Source organism: Hyperolius riggenbachi, chromosome 1 (genome assembly GCF_040937935.1).
Source record: "Hyperolius riggenbachi isolate aHypRig1 chromosome 1, aHypRig1.pri, whole genome shotgun sequence".
In the NCBI taxonomy this organism is placed as follows: domain Eukaryota; kingdom Metazoa; phylum Chordata; class Amphibia; order Anura; family Hyperoliidae; genus Hyperolius; species Hyperolius riggenbachi.
In genome coordinates this window covers 165,186,990-165,212,861 of record NC_090646.1, presented here as the reverse complement: position 1 = coordinate 165,212,861, position 25,872 = coordinate 165,186,990, and the positions used below count along the sequence as shown (strand labels likewise).

At 44.7% G+C, this 25,872-nt stretch overlaps 1 protein-coding gene across 2 annotated transcripts in view; it reads right to left on the bottom strand.

The window, feature by feature from the left end:
* LOC137569288 (probable ATP-dependent RNA helicase DDX60) overlaps nt 1-25,872 on the bottom strand; it is a 573,444-nt gene that overhangs the window by 359,077 nt on the left and 188,495 nt on the right. For both annotated transcript variants that reach the window (XM_068278827.1, XM_068278828.1), the window contains 4 exons: nt 25,020-25,169; nt 7,671-7,820; nt 5,228-5,347; nt 1,215-1,310 (listed from right to left, as the gene is read on the bottom strand). In XM_068278827.1, coding sequence (XP_068134928.1) covers nt 1,215-1,310; nt 5,228-5,347; nt 7,671-7,820; nt 25,020-25,169 — 516 coding nt within the window. The remainder of the gene's footprint in view (nt 1-1,214; nt 1,311-5,227; nt 5,348-7,670; nt 7,821-25,019; nt 25,170-25,872) is intronic.

The window sequence follows — 25,872 nt, the reverse complement described above, 5'->3', positions numbered from 1 at the left end:
GGATGACGTCATCGACGTCAATGACGTCGTGACGTCAGAGGGAGTCCCGATCCACCCCTCAGCACTGCCTGGCACTGATTGGCCAGGCTGCGCACGGGGTCTGGGGGGGGGCGGTGCGGCACGGCGGGTAGCGGCGAATCAGCGCGGATTGGCGGCAATCGCTATATACACGCAGCTAGCAAAGTGCTAGCTGCGTGCAACAACAAAAAATTATGCAAATCGGCCCACCAGGGCCTGAGAAATCCTCTGCGGCGGCATACCCCGAGCTCAGCTCGGGATTATCTCCCAGAGGGTTAAAGAACAAGTATCAAAGAAACTGTTTTTCTGTAAACTCCACATACCTATAGAGCTTTTAGCCAGCAACACTAAAATACTTTTCAGAGGTCTCTCAGCCCAGCCTGTGTGAAAGGAAAGCTTTGTTTACCCAGCAATTTTGTAACAATTTTGTGTCGGCATCGAGGGGAGGTGGAGGCAGAGCTGAACTGTAACCTGGCTGTAAACAGTTTACTTTACACTGTGTGGCAGAGCGAGAGACACACAGACAGGAACACAGAGCTTCAGCTGATGATTTACACACATTTGAAGCTATATGGCTTTCTGCCATTCTGAACAGATTCCAGTCACAGTATTAGAGCCAGTGAATATTGTTTTTGTATGCTGGATGTGCTGGGCACAGTCCTCCATAATAATGGTTCAAACAATAGAAACACCGCTTCACTCACTTGTTCCATTTCTGGGTGCTGGATTCCAATAGCAGGCACAATAATAAAGAAAAATATGCGCACTCTCTAACGGATGGCATCCAAACGCTTTTAATTTGCAAACACAAGACAGGGAAAAGGCTGACATGTTTCGGACCGAAACATGTCAGCCTTTTACCTCTGTCTTGTGTTTGCTATATAAAAGCGCTTGGATGCCATCCGTTAGAGAGTGCGGATATTTTTCTTTCCTATTGCCTCCATAATAATGCCCACAGTGAGAACTGTTCTCTGTAAATGCCATTTTCTTCATGTTAAACATGAAAACTGGAAAAAAAAAAAAGCCGTTGTATTGCTGTTTGCTAGTAATTACTGGAAATATATGAGGCATTTAGAATTTTAGTTAACTTTGATAATTGTCCTTTAAAGTTGGTATTTCTAAAACATATACTTTTAGTTGTCCCCTTGCACACAACTCTGTTAAGTTTCTCATTATGCTTAGGGAATTACAATTACCTCATCGAATATTAAGTATTTGATTTTTTTCACCCAGTCCTGCCGATGTGGACATAGCAAAAGAATTTCCAAACACTGTGGAACAGTCACCAGCACCTGCATGTAACAAATATTCAAATAGAGATATTACACAACATAAAGAAACAAACTGCAACTAAATACAGTATATAATGATTTTATAGATTATAAACACACTCTTGATTTGATCTATTTAAAAAATATAGGATGGTCACGAGAAGCTCTACCACACATGAAGAGATAAACCATAGACATCATGGAAAAGCATGTGATCATTTCATTCAGGTAATTTATTTATAAGCCTGTATTTGGTTGGTCATGATAATTTAATCATGCCTCCTTTTATGCTTCCTGTTTTATACTAGTCAGAGGGGTTTATTTGGGTTTAATTGAAAATTAAATTGCAACAGCGCTTCCGCGCTACCATGGAAACATAGGCTCCCGGATGCGGCCATGCCATGAAAACGGGGACGTTACTAGAGACAAGCAAGAACTGGACAACAATCATGCCTAAACATACAAGAGTTATGAATCACATTAAAGCTTACATGAGAAATTTGTTATTAAATTAAAAATACAGAGAGATGTTAGAAATGTAAGAACAGTTGTTAAATAATCAAACATAATGCATTGTGCATGGACTAGTTTCACAGCAGCGGCGACAGGTCATATTCTCTAATGAGACCTCTTGGATACAGGCAATCAAGTGTTCTAATCCAAAAGGCCTCTCTGTATAACAATCTTTTAAGTCTGCTACCACCTCTTTTGTGGATCTTTTGTTGGCACACATTGGGCCTGATTCACAAAGCGGTGCTAACCTAGTTAGCACGCCTAAAGACTTTGGGTGTGCAAACTAGGGTGCTAACCAGCTTAGCATGCCCAAAGCAATTGCTGATCACGCTCTGCGCCGAAAAAGGTTGCATGTATGATGCAACATTAATGGCGCACCGTGCAACGTTTTCGACGCACTGCACAGCGAGCGCAAACTTTTGCGCTCGTCTTAGCACGCGCACAGGCACTTTAGGCGTGCTGAAGGGCTTTTCACAGGCGTGCTAACACTTAGCACTGCTTTGTGAATCAAGCCCATTGTCACACTCTTTACCCTGTTAATGAATTTCTACAACCTCCATTGTTTTCATATAAACAAGCTCCCACTCTGTGAGACAGGCTTGTACACGCGGAGATGAGGACCTTAGTTAGACCACCGGAATCTTCTTCACGCAAAGGGACATTCCCCTGCCTAAACTGCGTGCACTGTACACTTCATTACGCATGGACACCATGTCAACCAGCTGCGATATCAGGTCATTAAAGGTATCCCTCCTAACAAAAGAGGTGGTTCCTTCAAAACATATGAAGTTTCCCATCAGGACCGCCTGAGTGTATAGGACCTGTGATTGGTTGGTCTGTTCGGACCTATGATGTGTACTTTGAGTCTGTCACATGCTTGAAAAAGAGACACATCTCAAAACGTCGCACTTTGTGTGACAGTCTGTTATGATGTTACTTCCATTAAAGAGCATTACTTTACTAAGGATGGTGCCGGCCTGATCTTCTGCTACATTTATATCCGGGTGCTGTTCCGGACGGCTTGGGCACATCAAACCGATTTGGAAGGAGTACCTCCTCTCCCATTTTTTCAAATGTGTCTGCTGACTATGAGGTAAGGGGTCATAGTTTAGCTCAAAGATGATGTATAGGGGGCGGATTGAACATGCCAAATTTCCGCTGTTCGAATGCAAACAGCGGAAGTTTGCAGAAATCTGTTCGCCGGCGAACAGTTCGGTCCATCTCTAGTGGGAATAGGGTTAGATTTAGCAATAGTAAAATATTAGTAGTTCACCAATATTTTATAATTGGAATTCGCACTGCCCAATATTAGAATATCAGTAATTATACCAATATTTTACTAGCAGTTATCTCCTATGCCCAAATTTCCATGGCACCAATTTTGCATATACGCCGATGTGGATAGGTCTGCTTCATTTAAAAATCCGTTAAAGCATTACATGACTTTTTTTTTGAAAAAAATGATAAATGATACAGTACAAAGAACCAAAAATGCCTTAGTCCAAATTATTATATAATGTGCACCAACTGTGGTGTAACTTTGCAAAAAAGTAAGGAAAGAAACAGGTGAAAACATTTCCATGCAATTTCACACCACCCCACACTTGCACATGGAATGGTTATTCCATGAGTAAGCATCATTTGGTGTGAAACATGCTTGATCTGTCTTCCACTGTTTCTATATACCTCCTCGCTTTTGCATAACAGAGGTCAAGATAAGACATAGGGGCCATATTCAATTAACTGTTTTCTCCTGAATTTTCCTCTAGGTAATCTGGTCACATCTAAGTGCTTTTTTTTTTTTACCACAGTTTTGTTACTTTTTCAATTGCAGAGTGCTGCAAAGTTATTTTAACCACTTCCTCTTCCCTGGGACAGGTATCTACGTCCATGCTTTACCTTGAAGGAACGTAGATACTCCTCCCTCGCTGCCATGCACTACCATTTGCTCCTGCGCTTGCTCCCACGCTCGTTCTAGCTGCCGGTCGGTAGAGGGGGGATGAATGAATAGGAATGCAGTTCCCATCCATTAATCCAAGTTCCCATGTGAATGATCGTCGGCGATCAATGAGAAGCCTCGTCATTCACAAAAAACAAAAGCAAAGTGGCCAGGCATTGCTTCCTGTTTAGCATACTAATAGTATGCAACAGAAAGGAATGCACGAGGACATCTTGTGCACAAATAGTAAAATTACACCTACATACTATTTTTTTTAAAAATAAAAAGTCATACATTTACATTTGGAATTAAATCCTTCCCTCCCACACTCTCCCATGGTACTCAGGTTTTTTTTTGTATTAAAAAAAAATTAAAATAGCAAAACATAAACCGTTACCTTAGGGACTGAAATTTTTTAATATGTATGTCAAGCGGGTATATTACTGTTATTTTTTAAATCATGGGCTTGTAAATAATGATGGATGCAAAAATGCAAAATTGAAAAAATGCACCTTTACTTCCAAACAAAATATTGGTGCCATACATTGTACTAGGGAAATATTTTAAATGTTGCAATGGGCAAATGGGCAAATAAAATGTGTGGGTTGTATCCACAGTAGAACATTTTATTTTAAAACTATAGTGGCCGAAAACTGAGAAATAATGATTTTTTTCCCATTTTTTTCTTGTTATTCCCATTAAAATCCATTTAGAATAAAATCTTTCTTAGCAAAAAATACCACCCAAATAAAGCCTAATTTGGTGGTGAAAAAAACAAAATATAGATTGTTTTGTTGTGATAAGTAGTAATAAAGTTATAGGCGAATCAATGGAAGGCGCGCTATTGTTTTGGTTTTTAAGGGGAAAAATCTTGGAAGTGAAGTGGCTAAAAAGAAGATTAAAAATTATCTCCCAGGAGAAAACACAGGAGAAAAAGTTCTCCTGTCCTGAGTTTTCTCTTAGGTGATATCTATTCAAAATAATTTTAACAGTACTTTTTCACCCCCTTTTGGTATTTTTTCAATTGCAGAGTACCGAAAAATTATTTTAAATACAAAATGAAAAATTATCTCCTAGAAGAAAACTCAGGAGGAAAAGTTAATTGCACAGGGCCCACATTTATAACGCGTTTTTCTCTTGGCGGACTCAAAGCATCAAAGCTGCAGCCACTAGGGCGTGCTGCACTCTATAGGCAGTAGTAGTGTTAGGAAGTCTTGCCCAAGGTCTCATCACTGAATAGGTGCTGGCTTACTGAAAAGAAAGAGCCGAGATGCAAACTCTGGTCTCCTGTGTCAGAGGCAGAGCCCTAACTAGTGCACTATCCAGCCACAGGTTAACACTGACAATGGGAAATACAGACTTCTATTCTCCTTTTCCTGGATTATCCAAATTTTAACCAACTCTGCTTTATACCCTACATACCTGGTGATCTATTCCTGGAAGCTGCACATCTTCTATACATTTGATTTTAAAGAATACAGCATACCTGAGAGTTTAGTGCATTAGTGCGATAATCCCGGGTGAAAACACCACATACTACCATCCCCCTCGATAGATCCTTGTTGAATTGGTTAGTTACAGTGGCTACCACCTGGTTTACCAGAGCCTAATATAGAATAAAAAAATATTTAGTTAAACTGATAAATGGAAGCAATCTTATAGATTACATATGATTACGGTACAAATCTGATGATTATATAAGATCATCCATAACTATGAGAGACCAAAACATTATATCAGAAGGAAAAATATATTTACTGAAGCTGTGAATAAGATGTAAACCCAGTAGTGTTGTTCAAATCGATAAAGCTTGGTTCAATTATAAATTCCCAAGATGGAAAACAAAATTCAAATTTATTGCATATTGGTTTGTATGGTAAGGCAACAAGGAAGCATCTGTAGGGCTTTGGCCCCGAATGGCTGCCTCAACTGATTTCCATCTAGAGTATATATGAAGTGCCAGCCACAAAAACTAGAGCTTCACCCAGGGGTGTAATATTGCCCCCACAACCCCCACCATCATGGGGGGCCCAGATGCTGGGGGGACCTGGTCTTTTCTGTATTATAGAGTGGCAATGGAGTGTATACATTACCTGCTCCCAGCAGCGGGACAGGTCCTCCTCTTACCCCTCTACAGTGTACAAGCACCATATAGCTAATCACATGTGGTTTCCAGCACATGGTTGGCTGTATGGCCCGTGTACATTAAAGAGGAAGAGGGCCAGTTCCGCCACTGGGAACTGGTAATGCATACACTCTGCTGCCACATAATGGACAGGACCGGGCCCCCCTTAGTGTCCGTCCCACCCTTCCATGATGGAGATGGGGGTGACGCACGGTCGACTGACCTCTGCAGGGGTCCCGGCCAAATGTAGCTAAGCCCCTGGCTTTAAATGTAGTAAGCTGAAAGAAAAAATGCAAATTACATACAGTATAAAGTGGTTACTAGTGAAATGCATGTGGTAATTACTTTCTGGTTATTTTGGCATTCATTGTTTTCGCTTTTCCTGGCATGACACTAGCAGTATCCAGGAGATGAAAGATAAAATTATAAAGGTTCTTTAATGCAAAAATCTTTGCTGATTTTGTATTTGAATTGATGTAAATAAGCACTCTGCTGGTGCCTCATCTATCTTCTTTGCAAAACAACTTTGCCATCATTTAAGTGTGTTAAGCTGTAGACAAGTTTTGCACTTTGTAGTAAAACCAAGTTCCTCCCACTGAGGGGGGGGGGGGGGGGGGGGGGGGGTCACCTGCAGATAACTTACAGTCTCCAATCACTGTCCTTTTTTCTCAATAAGGGGGTGGAATATTTCATTCATCAGTCAGGTCTCGTGGCATTTGCAACATATTCTAACATCATGTAACTTAACTGGGGACTGGCAGCAGATGTATGAACACTGCTGCACATTATTATATCACCTCTTCTCCTATTGTGCAACAAAAAAAAAAGTCTTGTTTGTTTGTGCCTCTGTTCGTGACAGAGACATTTACCTATTTCCGGAGGAAATCTCTGATTGCATTATCCCCAAATAAAACAGAAATATTTCATGGATTTGGGATGACAAAAGCACAGTATCAACACAGCAGCCTGGAAGCTAATAACTTTAATGAAAGACCAGCACTACAATGGCATCTTCCACATTTCACTCAATGCAAGCTTCCTTTAAATGATACTGTATATGTTAGACAAGCTGTCTAAAGTACAACTATCAAAGTTAACTTAACATACATTTCCAGTAATTACTAGCAAATAGCAATACAAAGCCTTTTTTTTCATTTTTTCATATGTGAAGAAAATATGACATTAACAGAGAACAGTTTTCACTGTGGGCATTACTTTGGAGGACTGTATCCAACACATCCAGTATACAGAAACAGTCCTCACTGGCTATAATCTTGTGACAGAAATGTCTGCAGAACAGCAGAAAGCAGAGATGCATCAATTTAGTGTGTAAATAACTAATCAACTGTTCATGTGTCTTTCTCAGTTCTAAAGTACACAGAGATTGCAGCTAGGAAGAGCTCGTTCTGAATGGTGGTTGTAAGTATGCAACAACAGGAATAAAGTAAGACTCCTCACTTCAGATCCCTTTTCTGTAGCTGAAAAATCTCTCAGCTGTTCTCATATGATCTGTGAGAAATCAATGTGTGTGTGTGTGGGGGGGGGGGGGGGGGGGGATCAAACAGTAAATCATTCCTCTGTGAATAATGGCAGGGAAGTGGCACCTATCCACATGGTACAGTCCTGCAATTTGTCGCCAATTTTTTTAACAGAGAGCTGATACACAAGGTATTCCTTTCACAGAGGCTATGATAAAAGACTTCTGAAAAGCTTTCTATTGTTACTGGCTTAAAGCTCTATGGATTTGTGGGGTTTATAGAATTAGAGTTTCTTTGATAGTTCCTCTTTAAGGACAGGAACTTACCTTCGTAGGAGCAACATAAACCACAACCGATTCATTACTTTCTTTGAGAACTTTCTCCATGCAGTAGTAAGAAGCATAGGTTTTCCCTGAAGATGTCGGAGCCACTATCACTGCAGATTCATTGTTGTCAACCACATCAAGGAGTTCCCTCTGGCAGGAAAGACATATGACTATTTAAGGTGTTGCATTCATTGTAGAGACGTATAAAATATTGCAGAGTACATCAAGTTGTAATCAAGTTGTAATCCATAGCTATGTTTGCAGTTTTTGTCTAATTTTACTTTGCATTTGCAAGCCATATATTACCAATCTCACTTATCTTGCAGATGATCTTTGGGTGTGCTAAGCAAGGGAATGAAGTACATGGTACTTGATAAACGTATGGAAATCACCTGATTATATGTGGAGATTATATTTCTGTGTCTAACAAAAAAAAAGAGCTACTGAGAACTTCATTCAGTTCAGTTTTAGCACTCTGCCTTTTGTTACAAACAACAAGAAGCAGCATAAGCTATTCCTTTATTAGGAGTTGGAAGGAAATAAATGTGGCACTTTTACATTTTACAGTGTTTGATATCTAATAATCCCCCTGACATTCTCCTTAGACATTTTAGTTTTGCACAAGTGATTATGGTCTTGCATGGGCAGAATGCCACACACCAATTCATTGTAAGTTCATAGCCAAAACCAAATTAAAAATATTTTATCTATGGCTGAATAATTTTCAATAATGTCTTAATAGTATTAGCTTTGCTTGAGCTAGTAGTTAGGCTATGCTTCATCAAATCAAAAATCAGTTGAGATTTTGAGAGCCTGATCTACATGTTTGAATGGTCTACATGTTTGAACTAAGGGATTCATTTGCCCCAGTTTAGTAATGTTCTCTCTTGTATTGGTTGTTCAAATTTGATTCATTTCAGTTTGGTGGCTAGAATTGGAATGCCTGAAAAAATCTAATCTGGTGTTTTTGCTTTTTATCCAGTCTCTGGGGAGCAACAAGGCCATTTTACACTTAATGCGTTGCTATGTGTTGCATTTTTATGCATTTTTCCATTGCAGTGCAATGTGAAAAAGCTTCCGTTTTTCAGAGTATTAGTGTGAAAGAGGCCATAGGGAAACTTGGACATAACCTTGTACATCAATTGTCCTTTCAGTTATAACTGACAGCAACTGATATAGTGCAAAAGGTCTGGTAACAACAAGGAGGTACTATTTTCTATTTTCAAAGGTGAGGGCATCAGATATGAACAGTACAGCTTCAAGGGCAGCATGGGAAAGATACAAATGGTGGAAAACCATGCTAAAAAGATGAGCAATTGCAGAGGGGACACTTATAATGAAATCTGGAAGCCCCCTTTAATAATAAGGAAATCCCTTGTCCACACCCATTTTTAACCGCCTGATGGAATTGTGCATACAGCATGGACAGGCAAAGCAGGTGAATAGTGGACCTATTAATTTGACGCCACTAATCTACTCACCTAATGCAGATTAGAAGCTATATTTAAGATGGGTGCAAGCTCTTGGCTACTGTGTGCTCAAATGTTTAAATATTAAATATAGCTTAAAACTTAAATATAGCTTCATCATTACACCTATCCCTAACCTATGAACACTAGCTGAATCCAATTCCCTACTCTAAAATGGTGCCTAGCTCTAACTCTAACCCTAACTGAAACTCGCCTTCCATTTTCTTCATTTCCACCTGAAAATGAAAAACATGGAAGGTGTGTTTCTGTTAGGATTGGAGGTAGAAGTAGGCACCATTTTTGAGTAGGGAATTGGATTTAGTGTTAGTAGGTTGGGGATAGGTGTAATGAAGAACTGTACTTTTGAAGGGGGTTGCTTGTTGTACTGGCACTCTCCTTTTTGGGGTGAGTTCATGTTACACCTGTTTTTAATCATTTTAGTTTTGGGGGGTGTCCCCCTCCCAGATTGTTTGTACTCCACCTTGAGAAGACAGCTTTTGTCAAGTTTTTATTATTTTAATTACCCAAAAGTGTATTTTTTGCAGACCAGAACCATTCCCAAGTAGAGATGGGCCGAACGGTTCGTCTGCGAACGGTTCCAGGCGAACTTTGGGGGTTCGCGTTCGCCTGCATCAGGCGCACTTTTGCGGAAGTTCGATTCGCCCCATAGTGCTGTATTGAGCAAAATTTTTACCCTCCATTTCACTGTCAGCAGACATGTTATTGTCAAACACACTGCTTTCAGTGCTAGAGAACCCGCCCACCCTCCCTTCAAGCTAGGTCCTTTATACCATTTGACTCAGTTGTCTGCCTACACTAATTAGTTATGGGACAGCTGCTACACACTCTGCTAGGGAGATTTTAATTGGATTCCTCCCACCTCCCTCCTACCCTTCTGCCTATTCCCTCCTCCCTCCTACCGGAGGGAGGAGGGTCTCTTCTGCCAGGGAATTATACTATTTTAAAAACCAGTATACATCATACCATAGCTGGTACATCATACCATAGCTGGGAATACATACATGAGTATACATCATACCATAGCTGGGGATACATACATGAGTATACATCATACCATAGCTGGGAATCGAACCCAGATCTCACTGTGTGGTGGGCACGTCACCCCAAGCACTGTACCACTACAGAAGTAAGTGAAGCTAGCCTAAAATTTAACATTTATGCTCAATGCAATAGAACCATTAGGTTGCTTAAAGGAGAACTGTAGTGAGAGGTATATGGAGGCTGCCATATTGATTTCCTTTTAAGCTATACCAGTTGCCTGGCAGCCCTGCTGATCTATTTGGCTGCAGTAATAATAATAATAATCCAAACATTTGTATAGTGCTTTTCTCCTGTCGGACTCAAAGCGCTCAAGAGCTGCAAGCCACAGGGACGCGCTCAAGAGGCCACCCTGCAGTGTTAGGGAGTCTTGCCTTGAACTCCTTACTGAATAGGTACTTGACCTAGCCAGGATTCAAACCCTGGTCTCCCATGTCAAAGGCAGAGCCCTTAACCAGTACACTATCCAGCCACTGTAGTGTGAATCACACCAGAAACAAGCATGCAGCTAATCTTGTCAGATCTTACAAAAATGTCAAACACCAGATCTGCTGCATGCTTGTTCAGGGTCTAGGGCTAAAAGTATTGGAGGCAGAGGATCTGCAGGATAGCCAGGTAACTGGTATTGCTTAAAAGGAAATCAATATGGTAGCCTCCATATACCTTTCACTACAGTTCTCCTTTAAAGGGAACCTTAACTGAGAATGATATGGATGTTTCCTGTAAACAATACCAGTTGCCTGGCAGTCCAGCTGATCTTTGTGACTGCAATAGTGGCTGAATCACACCCTGAAACAAGCATGCAGCTAATCCAGTCTGACTTCAGTCAGAGCACCTGATCTGCATGCTTGTTCAGGGGATGTGGCTAAAAGTATTAGAGACACAGGATCAGCAGGCGATTCAGGCAACTGGTATTATTTTAAAAGGAAAAATCCATATCATTCTCCGTTTAGGTTCCCTTTAAGGATTTGTAGCATAAAAGCCAACTCACATTGGCTGGATTTGAACCTGGGTCTCACTGTATGGTGGACAAGCACACTAACCACTATACCAACTGAAGCTGGCCTGAAAATGCTGGCCTAAAATTTACTATTTATGCTCAATACAAGAGAAAAAGTAGACAAGACAAATAACAGAAAAGAGAAGGCCATGTCTGGCTAAATATCTGTAAGCAGTGGCTGCATGGTGTAATGGATAAGGGCGCTGCCTCTGACAAAGGAGACCAGAGTTCAAATCTCAGCTCTGTCTGTTCAGTAAGCCAGCACCTATTCAGTAGGAGACCTTAGGCAAGTCTTCCTAACACTGCTACTGCCTATAGAGCATGCCCTAGTGGCTGCAGCTCTGGTCCTTTGAGTCCGCCAGGAGAAAAGTGTGATATAAATGTTATTTGTCTTGTCTACTTTTTCTCTTGTATTGAGCATAGTGTTGGGCGAACAGTGTTCGCCACTGTTCGGGTTCTGCAGAACATCACCCTGTTCGGGTGATGTTCGAGTTCGGCCGAACACCTGATGGTGTTCGGCCAAACTGTTCGGCCATATGGCCGAACTAAGAGCGCATGGCCGAACGTTACCCGAACATTCGGCTAGCGCTGTGATTGGCCGAACGGGTCACGTGTAGTGTTGGGCGAACATCTAGATGTTCGGGTTCGGGCCGAACATGGCCGCGATGTTCGGGTGTTCGAGCCGAACTCCGAACATAATGGAAGTCAATGGGGACCCGAACTTTCGTGCTTTGTAAAGCCTACTTATATGCTACATACCCCAAATTTACAGGGTATATGCACCTTGGGAGTGGGTACAAGAGGAAAAAATTTTTAGCAAAAAGAGCTTATAGTTTTTGAGAAAATTGATTTTAAAGTTTCAAAGGGAAAACTGTCTTTTAAATGCGGGAAATGTCTGTTTTCTTTGCACAGGTAACATGCTTTTTGTCGGCATGCAGTCATAAATGTAATACATATAAGAGGTTCCAGGAAAAGGGACCGGTAACGCTAACCCAGCAGCAGCACACGTGATGGAACAGGAGGAGGGTGGCGCAGGAGGAGAAGGCCACGCTTTGAGACACAACAACCCAGGCCTTGCATGAGGACAAGAAGCGTGCGGATAGCAATTTGCGTTTTGTCGCCATGCAGTCATAAATTTAATACAGATGAGAGGTTCAATAAACAGGGACCGGAAACGCTAACCCATCATAGATGTTCATTGTTCATGTTACTTGGTTGGGGTCCGGGAGTGTTGCGTAGTCGTTTCCAATCCAGGATTGATTCATTTTAATTTGAGTCAGACGGTCTGCATTTTCTGTGGAGAGGCAGATATGCCGATCTGTGACAATGCCTCCGGAAGCACTAAAACAGCGTTCCGACATAACGCTGGCTGCCGGGCAAGCCAGCACCTCTATTGCGTACATTGCCAGTTTGTGCCAGGTGTCTAGCTTCGATACCCAATAGTTGAAGGGTGCAGATGGATTGTTCAACACAGCTATGCCATCTGACATGTAGTCCTTGACCATCTTCTCCAGGCGATCGGTGTTGGAGGTGGATCTGCACGCTTGCTGTTCTGTGTGCTGCTGCATGGGTGTCAGAAAATTTTCCCACTCCAAGGACACTGCCGATACCATTCCCTTTTGGGCACTAGCTGCAGCTTGTGTTGTTTGCTGCCCTCCTGGTCGTCCTGGGTTTGCGGAAGTCAGTCTGTTGGCGTACAACTGGCTAGAGGAGGGGGAGGATGTCAATCTCCTCTTTAAAGTCTCCACAAGGGCCTGCTGGTATTCTTCCATTTTGACCTGTCGGACTCTTTCTTCAAGCAGTTTTGGAACATTGTGTTTGTACCGTGGATCCAGAAGGGTATAAACCCAGTAATTGGTGTTGTCCAGAATGCGCACAATGCGTGGGTCGCGTTCAATGCAGTCCTAGGCCGAAGAGGTCATAGCCTAGGGTCACAAAAACCTGTTTATTTGGGCTATTTCAATGGTAGTGATGGTGACGTGTACCCGAGGCGTGACTTCGAGAAGTTTGTTGGACTGTGGCTTCGTTTTATTGATGATGTGCTGGTGGTGTGGAGGGGGAGTGAAGCTGAGTTAGAAACATTCATCGATCAGCTAAATATGAACCAGCGGAATATTCGCCTTACCTATGCGCATAGTAAGACCGAGATTTCATTTCTCGATTTGCGCATAGTTAAGGGTGATGAAGGATTGCGGACATCTACTTTCCGCAAGCCGACCGCTGAGAATACCCTCCTCCACGCCGCCAGCCATCACCCACAGCACTTAAAGAATGGAATCCCAACGGGGCAGTTCTTGCGAATCCGCAGGAATTGCTCCAGGGAGATGGATTTTGCGAACGAGGCCCTGTCGATGTACGATAGGTTTCGCGATCGCGGATACCGACATGAGACATTGTGCTCGAGTGCTGAGAGAGCATTACAGACTACTCGCAAGGATCTGTTGAGTTTAGGACAGGGAAGTAGGAAGAAAGATCGGAAACGTGAGAGTGGCCAAACAAGATATGTGTCCCCCTTTAATGCAAATTGGCATAAAATTTATGAAGTGTTACTTCGACACTGGTCGGTGCTGTCAGTTGACCCGTGGATTGGACCCATAGTGGGCAAAACCCCACGGATGGTTGCGCGACGGGCGCCCAATCTGCGGGATCGGCTGGTACACTCCAACATGGCCCCAAAAGAAACTTGGCTACAAAGCAGGATCCCAAATGGGATGTACAAGTGTGGTAATTGCTCTGTGTGTTGCCATGTGGATGTGTGTAAATCCTTCAGCACCCCACAACGTATAAAAGAATGGGAGATTTGCAGCTTTATAAACTGTAACTCAGAATGGACAGTGTATGTTATCCAATGTCCATGCCCATTAATATACGTGGGAATGACGACTAGAAAGCTAAAAACTCGCATTGGCGAACATTTAAGCAACATAAACTGTGGGGCAAAACCGAATGGTGAATACCGGAGTGCGATTGCGGAACACTTCTGCACGAAGCACAGCGGGTCAACAAGGGGCCTGACCTTTAAAGGCATTTTCAGATTGAGTGGAAATAGGAGAGGTGGAGACAGGGAGAAGGTTTTGCTGCAACAGGAATGCAGATGGATATATCTGCTGGACTCAGTGACACCTAATGGGTTAAATCAAGAGATTGAGTACTCATCGTTCCTGTAAGGGAAAACGTGTGATGATGATAAGGAGTTGGGAGAGAGGGATGAAACATTCTTGTTGGGGTATTTGAGAAACAGAGAAGTATGGAACAGTGCAATAAAGAGTTGTAAGTGCGACTTGATGTATCTATACACGCTGTATATATAAACAAATGGCTATACGTTGCAATAATAATGAAAAGCGCCTTGGAGGACTCACCAGGAAGTGCTGTAAATGTGATGGAATGGGAGCTGTCACTGAGCTAGCCTCGGGATATCTCACTGAAGGGAAGGAGGCGGGTCTGAGCTCAAGAGGAAGTCGTGGTGGTTGGCATGACGATCTGGGCGGGACTAGAGGCAGGCATAGGCTTACTGCATATGTATAAAGGAATTCCTGGCCCCCTGTCACTCATCCTGACGAAGCTCGCAGTGGGCGGGCGCAACGCGTCGATGGGCGGGGTCACGTCCCGTCCTGTGTAGTGAACTCCTCACCCCAAGCTGACAAGTGCTGCGAGGACCGAGTGGACGCTGAATCGCCGCTCCCCGCTGTCTGATGCAGTGCGGTTGAGTGCTGCGAGAGGAAACAGCAATTTGGAGACTCAGCCGTGACCAAGAGCTGGAGGAATAGCACTGGGCGACCAGGGGACTGGTGAGACACTTGTTTAGCAGTGCTGCCAACTGTGCTTACAAGGCTTGCTTTGGCTGTATATGTCTGCGCATGGACTGGGACTAACAGCATTATATTGTCGGCTTACCATCTAACTGACCACAGCAATTGTTTAAACCCCTCTCCACCACTCTGAAGAAAATCCGGATTGTGTGGTACCGGTACCAGTGTGGATGTGTTTGGGTGACAGTATGCTGGGTCATGAGTGAGGAGCGCTCCACAGGCTGTTTTTAAGTGGTTTTAAAGCGATCAGGGTTCTTTTTTGCATTTTGGAGATTGTACTTAATAAAGGTTTATAAACAATTTGGGAAACCCTAGAGCAGCTGGTTTGAATTTTCTTACCTAAGACTCCCTAACACTGCAGGGTGGCCTCTTGAGCGTGTCGCTGTGGCTTGCAGCTCTTCAGCGCTTTGAGTCCAACAGGAGAAAAGCACTATACAAATGTTTGGATTATTACTATTACTGCAGCCAAATAGATCAGCAGGGCTGCCAGGCAACTGGTATAGCTTAAAAGGAAATCAATATGGCAGCCTCCATATACCTCTCACTACAGTTCTCCTTTAAGCAACCTAATGGTTCTATTGCATTGAGCATAAATGTTAAATTTTAGGCTAGCTTCACTTACTTCTGTAGTGGTACAGTGCTTGGGGTGACGTGCCCACCACACAGTGAGATCTGGGTTCGATTCCCAGCTATGGTATGATGTATACTCATGTATGTATCCCCAGCTATGGTATGATGTATACTCATGTATGTATTCCCAGCTATGGTATGATGTACCAGCTATGGTATGATGTATACTGGTTTTTAAAATAGTATAATTCCCTGGCAGAAGAGACCCTCCTCCCTCCGGTAGGAGGGAGGAGGGAATAGGTAGAAGGATAGAAGGGAGGAGGGAGGAGGAAGATTAAAATTTCCCTAGCAGAGTGTGTAGCAGCTGTCCCATAACTAATTAGTGTAGGTAGGCAAATGGTATAAAGGACCTTGCTTGGAGGAGGGAGGGAGGGTCCTCCAGCAGTGATGTGTATTTCACTCAATTACGTGGGGCTCCAGGTATTAGAGCAATTACGTGGGGCTCCAGGTATTAGAGCTTTTGAAACATGTTTTCTATCATTTTTCCAGTTGATAGAATTTTTTAAAACTTTGAAAGTTCGCCTCCCCATTGAAGTCTATTGCGGTTCGCGAACTTTTTCGCGAACCGAACCTTTCGCGGAAGTTCGCGAACAGGGTTCGCGAACCTAAAATCGGAGGTTCGGCCCATCTCTATTCCCAAGGTGATTATTACAGACCTGTACAAGGACCAGGTGATTACGACACATGCTGTACTGCGGCCGCCATTGATGCAACCCAGTTTTGTGAGTATCTTCTTTCATGTACCCTTGATCAGATACAGTATACTACACTATATGAGGTTACAGGTCTCCCTCTGTTTTTGTCTTCCCCTACAAGACATATAGGTTGTCCAGGCCACTGCTTTTTCTAGAATATAATAAACACTGTGAAACATGTAATTTGGTGAAGAAAACCTGATCTACTACCTTCTGATCTAATAAGTTGACCACTGCCTGTAAAAAAAGCAGAATACTCTGAAGAGAAAGGAATATGTGTGATTGAGAAACATTATCTTGAATGGACATTGAAGTTCAGGGGCAACTGTTGACTGTAATCACTTTTAATTGGGCACTGATGTGAACAGCTTAGACCTCTGAGAAGTGGTGGATGGAGGCACCCTGTCAATGAAAAGTAAAAGCAAGAAGTTTTGAATCAGGATGATACCATTTATTGGCTAACTTAGAGATGGATAAACAGTGAACTTTCTTCTTCTACAATGAAAAAGTAAAAACAGCGAAAACAGTAATTACGTATAAATATTTTTTTTTCCCTGGCACTTATGATATTCATTGAGTTTCAGGCAATTGTCAGCATGTCAGGCTCCAACTATGAGTTTAACTATGATTGCCTCAGCTGGGTGGCACAAGGAATTTTAGTTCAGCTTGTTTACTGTACGGAAGAAGGACATATCTGTAATGATCGCTGCTGCAGCAGCTATTACTGGAAGTAGTAGTGCTGCAGCTCAGGCAGTTCTGATCTATTTCCATGCAAGTTGCATAGCTTTGTCTGTCTTTCCCTGCTGTCAGCTTGTGACTGATTATCATTCACCTGTGTGGGAATCTGCATGTCTGCTCCCATTGGATGACCTCAGTATAAAGATCTGCTTCCTGCAGGGTTTCCTTGGGTTTTCATAGCTTCAGCCTAAGCCTGTCTTGCTGTCGCTTTAGCCCCCGATCGTGTTTCTTGTTATAAAGATACTTTGCTGGTTTTGCATCATATATTGGTTCATTGCCAATATATATGCATACCAGCACGTTTATTATTTTCCTTGTATTTGTGTTACGTTGATACACCAGTGTCGCTGATGTATACGTACACGAACTGTTTATATCCTGTGTGCAGTTAGTCAGCTTTCCAGCACGTTTTGGTAGGTTGCGCGTACCGTGACCACCCGTGCTGAGGTAGTTACCCTGCTCCTGGTTCTGTTTGTGGATTGCGTTCATCTCTGCGAAGAGATAACGAATCCTTCTGAATCCTGTTCTGTTACTGTTTGTGGATTGCGTTCATCTCTGCGAAGAGATAACGAATCCTTCTGAATCCTGTTCTGTTACTGTTTGTGGATTGCGTTCATCTCTGCGAAGAGATAGCGAATCCTTCTGAGTCCTGTTCCCTGTATTACTCCAGTCCTAGTCAGCGTTCCTGCTTATGTCATATATCGGTTCATTGCCGATATATACATATGTTAGTCAGACGTTACAAATAGTTTCATTGATAGCTGTAATTGTAATACGCTAGGAAAACATACTTATTGTATATTTATCTGTGTTACGTTCTTCTATCTTAATCCTGCTATTTTCTGACTGTCCTGTCCTGTCCTGTCTTTGTGAGGCACGCCATCGCCGCATCGCATTGGCTGTCTCATTCCAGTCTGTCTGGTTTTGGACGCTTGCTGTCGCTAAGTAGCCGCTAGCTAGCAAGCGTTCATTCTGTCTACCTGTCCTGATCTCCTCAGTTCTGGTTTGTGCGCTCAGCGTTACTTTGCGCTGAGACGTTATAACGAAAGCATTGTTTGTGGCTGTCAGATCTGCACCGGCTCTGTGCGCCACAATCTCCTATTGCAGTCAGTCCTCCCCTCCACTATACTAGGGATAGCCTGTTTCCTGGTGCTAGTGTGTGTACCTCCTCCACGCCAGCTCATGCGTTGCATGCTGACTGTGGAGAATACACCACCAAGCCTTACAATATCCTTTTGACTTATTTTAGACCTTAAGAAACTCAATCAGTTTCTACAAACCAGGCACTATTTTTTACAGCTGTAATGCATATGAATTTCAGAGTGCAGGAGTTAATTTGAGTATGTGCATCGTGATTGGGCCACCTGGAATCATATGGCAATGACTGTAAATGACCTATTCCAGTTTCAGCCAGTGATGTACAGCTAGTGTTGGGCGAACAGTGTTCGCCACTGTTCGGGTTCTGCAGAACATCACCCTGTTCGGGTGATGTTCGAGTTCGGCCGAACACCTGATGGTGTTCGGCCAAACCGTTCGGCCACATGGCCGAACTAAGAGCGCATGGCCGAACGTTCCCCGAACGTTCGGCTAGCGCTGTGATTGGCCGAACGGGTCACGTGGTTCGGACCCGAACGCGCTCTGATTGGCCGAACTGTCACGTGGTTCGGGTAAATAAATACCCGAACCACGTCATATCTCCGCCATTTGTCTGTGGGTTTAGCTTTGGGTAGCCAGGCAGGGTAGTTCGCGCTCCAGCCACGCTAGCCAGGGTCCCCCCAGTCATTGTGTCGCTGCTGGGAATAGTAGTACACCGCTCGCTCAGCCACACTATATAGCATTCGGTTTACTGCCACTCTGTGTACCTCGCTCAGCCACACTATATAGCATTCTGTTTACTGTTCTGTGTCTGCTGGGAATAGTAGTGCACCGCTCGCTCTGCCACACTATATAGCATTCTGTTTACTGCCACTCTGTGTCCTCGCTCAGCCACACTATATAGCATTCTGTTTACTGCCACTCTGTGTCTGCTGGGAATAGTAGTACACCGCTCACCCGCCACTGTATAGCATTGTGCTCTGTGTCGCTGCTGGAAATAGTGGTACACCGCTCACCCGTCACTGTATAGCATTGTGCTCTGTGTCGCTGCTGGGAATAGTGGTACACCGCTCACCCGCCACTGTATAGCATTGTGCTCTGTGTCGCTGCTGGGAATAGTGGTACACCGCTCAGCCACACTATATAGCATTCTGTTTACTGTTCTGTGTCTGCTGGGAATAGTAGTACACCGCTCACCCGCCACTGTATAGCATTGTGCTCTGTGTCGCTGCTGGGAATGGTGGTACATCGCTCACCGCCACTGTATAGCATTGTGCTCTGTGTCGCTGCTGGGAATAGTGGTACACCGCTCAGCCACCCTATATAGCATTCTGTTTACTGTTCTGTGTCTGCTGGGAATAGTAGTACACCGCTCGCTCAGCCACACTATATAGCATTCTGTTTACTGCCACTCTGTGTACCTCGCTCAGCCACACTATATAGCATTCTGTTTACTGCCACTCTGTGTCTGCTGGGAACAGTAGTACACCGCTCACCCGCCACTGTATAGCATTGTGCTCTGTGTCGCTGCTGGGAATAGTGGTACACCGCTCACCCGCCACTGTATAGCATTGTGCTCTGTGTCGCTGCTGGGAATAGTGGTACACCGCTCAGCCACACTATATAGCATTCTGTTTACTGTTCTGTGTCTGCTGGGAATAGTAGTACACCGCTCGCTCAGCCACACTATATAGCATTCTGTTTACTGCCACTCTGTGTACCTCGCTCAGCCACACTATATAGCATTCTGTTTACTGCCACTCTGTGTCTGCTGGGAACAGTAGTACACCGCTCACCCGCCACTGTATAGCATTGTGCTCTGTGTCGCTGCTGGGAATAGTGGTACACCGCTCACCCGCCACTGTATAGCATTGTGCTCTGTGTTGCTGCTGGGAATAGTGGTACACCGCTCACCCACCACTGTATAGCATTTCTGTACTGCCACTGTACTGCTGCCAGTCAGCGTGTACTTTAAGGATAAGTGAAATGAGGAAGAAATCCGGTGAAAGAGGGAGGGGCAAGGGAAGAGGTGTTTCCCCTGATGGTTCACGTACAGGCCACAGGGGAGCACCCAAGAAAACCCACTCAATACCGCCCATGTTGTCCAGGACAACAACCCTCACAAATCCAAAAGAACAGGACCAGATAATTACTTGGATGACCTCTCAAGCGTCCAGCAGTGGGTTAAGCAGCACCAGCACATCACGCACGAGGTCCGAGTCCTCAGCCAGTTACAAGGAGCCAGTGGGCACAAAGCTGACACAACCGGCAGCGACACCACGCACGCAACTGCCAGATAACCAGTCCGATGAATTACCTCAGGACACAATGGGGTATTCGCAGGAGCTATTCCCAGCCCAACAAACGTCCACCTTTCAAAGGTCAATGGAGGAACAGCCAGAAATGTTGTGCCCGGATTCACAACCATTAACTGTGGGAAATTCACCGCGCACTGAAATACAAGGCGAGTCCGAGGAGGACTCGGAAACCCAAATCCCAGAGCAAGTTGGGCAGGAGGGGTTGCAATTGCAGGAGGTCAGGCCCACAAGATCTGGAAGACGATGTTGGAGTGAGCTGCGCAGAGGTTGTTCTGGGGAGCTCTACTCCACGGCGGCGGCCCCCCACAATGACATATGACGAGTTTCAGGAGATGGAAGAGGAGGGTATGGACAATGTGGACAGAGACCCAGATTTTGTTTGTGAACGAGAACATCGCCGTCGTAGCAGCAGCACAGATGAGTCTGTTGAAGAACCCACTGCTGCACGAGTTCGCCTTGTGCCACAAGGTAGGCGGCACGCAATTTCAGGCACCACAAGCGTGGAAGTTCAAGTGAGAGGCAAAAGAGGCGCAAACAGAAATCGCCAGCAAGGCAGGTGCTCCAAAGTCTGGGCTTTCTTTGAAGACTGCACTGAGGATGGTACTATGGCGATTTGCAAGGTGTGCAAGACCCGCCTGAGCAGGGGGAAAAGTATTAACAACCTCTCCACCACCAGCATGAGCCGCCACATGCTATCCAAACATCCCACTCTGTGGGCAAACACGGCAGGACAGGGTACCAGCAACACTGCCTCCCTTGGGGTCACCAGACTCACCACCAGACCCGCCTCAGCAGCAGCAGTAGCCCAGCCATTGCGTGGTTCACAACATTCACAAACATCAGACGCTGACACTGTCACTTCCGGAGTAGTGCTCTTGAGGTCTCCCATTGTTCATCAAACACAACAACCAACAGCCCTTCAGTGTGCAGCCCTACGATTCAGTTGTCTGTCTCGGAGATGTTTGATCGCAAGAGGAAATTGCCAGCAAATGACCCCCGGGCCGTGGCAGTAACAGCCAGCATAGCCAAGCTTCTGGCCTGCGAAATGCTGCCATATCGAGTGGTGGAGACAAACAGCTTCAAGGGCATGATGTCAGTGGCCATCCCACGTTACGTGGTTCCCAGCCGCTACCACTTTGCGCGCTCTGCAGTGCCTGAGTTGCATGAGCACGTGGTCAGCAAAATAACCCGAAGCTTGAAGAATGCCGTTGCCTGCAAGGTTCACCTCACCACTGACACCTGGACGAGTGCGTTCGGCCAGGGTCGATACATCTCCCTTACCGCGCACTGGGTGAACCTTGTGGAGCCTGGCAGCGATTCCTCACCTGCTACGGCGCGGGTGTTGCCCACGCCGCAAACAGCTGCACCGCCGTCCCTCCCACTGGATAACAACAGCAGCACCTACCTCTCTGACTCCTTCTCCTCCAACGCATTTCAAAGCTGTACCTCATCCGGAAACGCTAACCCAGCAGCAGTAGGATCGTGGAAGCAGTGCAGCACAGCTGTTGGCATGCGTCAGCAAGCGTTGCTGAAGCTGATCTGCCTTGGGGATAAGCAGCACACAGGGGAGGAAATTTGGAGGGGAATAAAGGAACAGACGGATTTGTGGCTGGCACCGCTGGACCTGAAACCGGGCATGATTGTGTGTGATAATGGGAGTAATCTCATTCGCGCTTTAAGGTTGGCTAAGCTGACACACATCCCTTGCCTGGCGCACGTGATGAACCTAGTAGTTCAGCGGTTCCTGAGGACATACCCAGGCGTGGCCGATCTTCTGTTGAAGGTGCGACGAGTGGCCAAACATTGCAGAAATTCCAGTACTGCTTCGGGGGCACCCGCCAAAATGCAGTAGCGCTTCAATCTCCCCCACCATCGCTTGCTGTGTGATGTCCCTACGCGCTGGAATTCTACGCTGCACATGCTAGCCCGCTTTTGCGAGCAGAAGAGTGCAGTGGTCCAGTACATGACGGCGCAGTACCGAGGCGCATCCGGACAGCTGCCAAGCTTCTGTGGATCCGATTGGGCCAACATGTTGGACCTCTGCCAAGTCCTCCAAAATTTTGAGCAATCCACGTTGCTTGTGAGCAGTGACAACTCTTCAGTCAGCATTACCATACCACTGCTGTGTTTACTGAAGAGGTCAATGTTGAAAATCAAGGAAACAGCTGTCATGATGCAACTGGGGGAATCTGAAGGAGAAATCAATCAGCGTGATGGTACCAACATCAGGCCATCCGCATCAGGAAACGCTGGCCCCAGCAGCTATGATGAAGAAGAGGAGGAGTACCAGCTGGAGTTGGAGCAGGAATTTCCTGCCACCACTGACGAGGGCCAGAGCGGTGCACGTTGGACTTCCACAATTCAGCGCGAATGGTCAGCAGAAGCAGACCAGGAAGAAGGTGACGACTATGATGCATCACAACAACTATCACAATGCTCACAAGAGGATGATGAGGATTCTGGCAGGACTCTGGCACACATGGCTCAATTCATGCTAGACTGCATTGAACGCGACCCACGCATTGTGCGCATTCTGGACAACACCAATTACTGGGTTTATACCCTTCTGGATCCACGGTACAAACACAATGTTCCAAAACTGCTTGAAGAAAGAGTCAGACAGGTCAAAATGGAAGAATACCAGCAGGCCCTTGTGGAGACTTTAGAGAGGAGATTGACATCCTCCCCCTCCTCTAGCCAGTTGTACGCCGACAGACTGACTTCCGCAAACCCAGGACGACCAGGAGGGCAGCAAACAACACAAGCCGCAGCTAGTCCCCAAAAGGGAATGGTATCGGCAGTGTCCTTGGAGTGGGAACATTTTATGACACCCATGCAGCAGCAGCCCACAGAACAGCAAGCGTGCAGATCCACCTCCAACACCGATCGCCTGGAGAAGATGGTCAAGGACTACATGTCAGATGGCGTAGCTGTGTTGAACAATCCATCTGCACCCTTCAACTATTGGGTATCGAAGCTAGACACCTGGCACGAACTGGCAATGTACGCAATAGAGGTGCTGGCTTGCCCGGCAGCCAGCGTTATGTCGGAACGCTGTTTCAGTGCTGCCGGAGGCATCGTCACAGATCGGCGTATCCGCCTCTCCACAGAAAATGCAGACCGTCTGACTCAAATTAAAATGAATCAATCCTGGATTGGAAACGACTACGCAACACTCCTGGACCCCAACCAAGTAACATGAACAATGACCATCTGTGATGGGTTAGCGTTTCCGGTCCCTGTTTATTGAACCTCTCATCTTTATTACATTTATGACTGCATGGCGGCAAAAAGCGTTGCTATATCCGCACGCTATTTGTCCTCATGCAAGGCCTGGGATGCTGTGTCTCAAAAAGCGTGGCATTCTCCTCCTGCGCCTCCTCCTCTTCCATCACGTGTGCTGCTGCTGCTGCTGCTGCTGGGTTAGCGTTTCCGGTCCCTGTTTATTGAACCTCTCATCTTTATTACATTTATGACTGCATGGCGGCAAAAAGCATTGCTATATCCGCACGCTATTTGTCCTCATGCAAGGCCTGGGATGCTGTGTCTCAAAAAGCGTGGCCTTCTCCTCCTGCGCCTCCTCCTGTTCCATCACGTGTGCTGCTGCTGCTGCTGCTGCTGGGTTAGCGTTTCCGGTCCCTGTTTATTGAACCTCTCATCTTTATTACATTTATGACTGCATGGCGGCAAAAAGCATTGCTATCCGCACGCTTCTTGTCCTCATGCAAGGCCTGGGTTGTGTCTCAAAGCGTGGTCTTCTCCTCCTGCGCCGCCCTCCTCCTGTTCCATCACGTGTGCTGCTGCTGGGTTAGCGTTACGGTTACTGGTCCCTTTTCCTGGAACCTCTTCTCTGTATTACATTTATGACTGCATGGCGACAAAAAGCATGTTACCTGTGCAAAGAAACATGACATTTTCCGCATTTAAAAGACAGTTTTTCCTTTGAAACTTTACAATCAATTTTCTCAAAAACTATAAGCTCTTTTTAAAATATTTTTTTTCCTCTTGTACCTACTCCCAAGGTGCACATACCCTGCAAATGTGGGGTATGTAGCATGTAAGGAAGCTTTACAAAGCACGAAAGTTCGGGTCCCCATTGACTTCCATTATGTTCGGAGTTCGGCGCGAACAACCGAACATCGCGGCGATGTTCGGCGAACGTTCGCGAACCCGAACATCTAGGTGTTCGCCCAACACTATGTACAGCCAGAAAAACTGTGAAAAAGGCAATGTGAGCCTGCGGGGAAGTGTTTAAGGGCTTAATGACAGATCCACACTGCTTATATGCAGCAACTGCAAGAGCTTGCAAAATTCACAATTATGCACAACCCAAGCAATTATCCACAATAAAGTATAGGAAATAAAAATCGGATAATTGCACTTTGCACTATCGAACCTCACAAGCTATGAGAACATTCAAACAACCAAAACAGGCTTTCTCTACCAATGAGTACAAACCCAAAGGCCTCCAGCTCCCCAAATCTATCCCTGAGCATTATGTACTTTTTTGGTAATGAATCAATCATTTGTTACCTGCCATGTATCTGGTATGAAATGGTCCACCCTTGGGTCAGGGTCTGATCTCTCATCTCTCAGTAAGTATGGTCCCATGTGGGTCATTTGAAAACGAGATGAACCAGTTCCAACTTTGTAACTGCTTGTCTGTTTTTCTGTTCCTGATACCTAAAACATTAAATATTGTATATATTATTTGAATGCAGATATGATACAGTATATACATTATACATACATTTTAGAATACACATTACAGTGATTGCATCATCCATCAAAGTGGATGCAAGACAGGACTCAAAGAGAAAATGAATGGATTGCCTAAAATACAGGAGAACATACCACTTCATTAGACTATAGTTTACTATATATATATTTTTTTATAATTAAAGCCTAACATATAAAATAGTTATGATAAAAAGGAGGGCCTTGCTCATTTGAGAAAAGGACACTTGCACTTTAACCAAAATTTGTGTTAATTCAGCAACCTACCGATTGTTTTGACATGCAATTTGCAATGCTGGCTACCTTTGGTTATGCATTTTTTTTATCACTATCAAAGTTATTCTGAGGGTCCTCTAAGAACTAACAGAAAGCTGCAGGCAACTGCCCTCTTATCCTCTTTGAAAGACTATCTTTCTGAGGACAATTGAAAAAAAAAAAGCAAAAAAAAAAAAAAGAACTTATCTGGAAGATTAGAAGGAGATCACAGGAGAAAGAAGAAAAAAAAAAGAGTCAGCAAGAGAGAAACTATATACAGTGGGATGTGAAAGTTTGGGCAACCTTGTTTGTCATGATTTTCCTGTATAGATCGTTGGTTGTTATGATAAAAAAAATGTCATTTAAATACTGTATATCATATAGGAGACACACG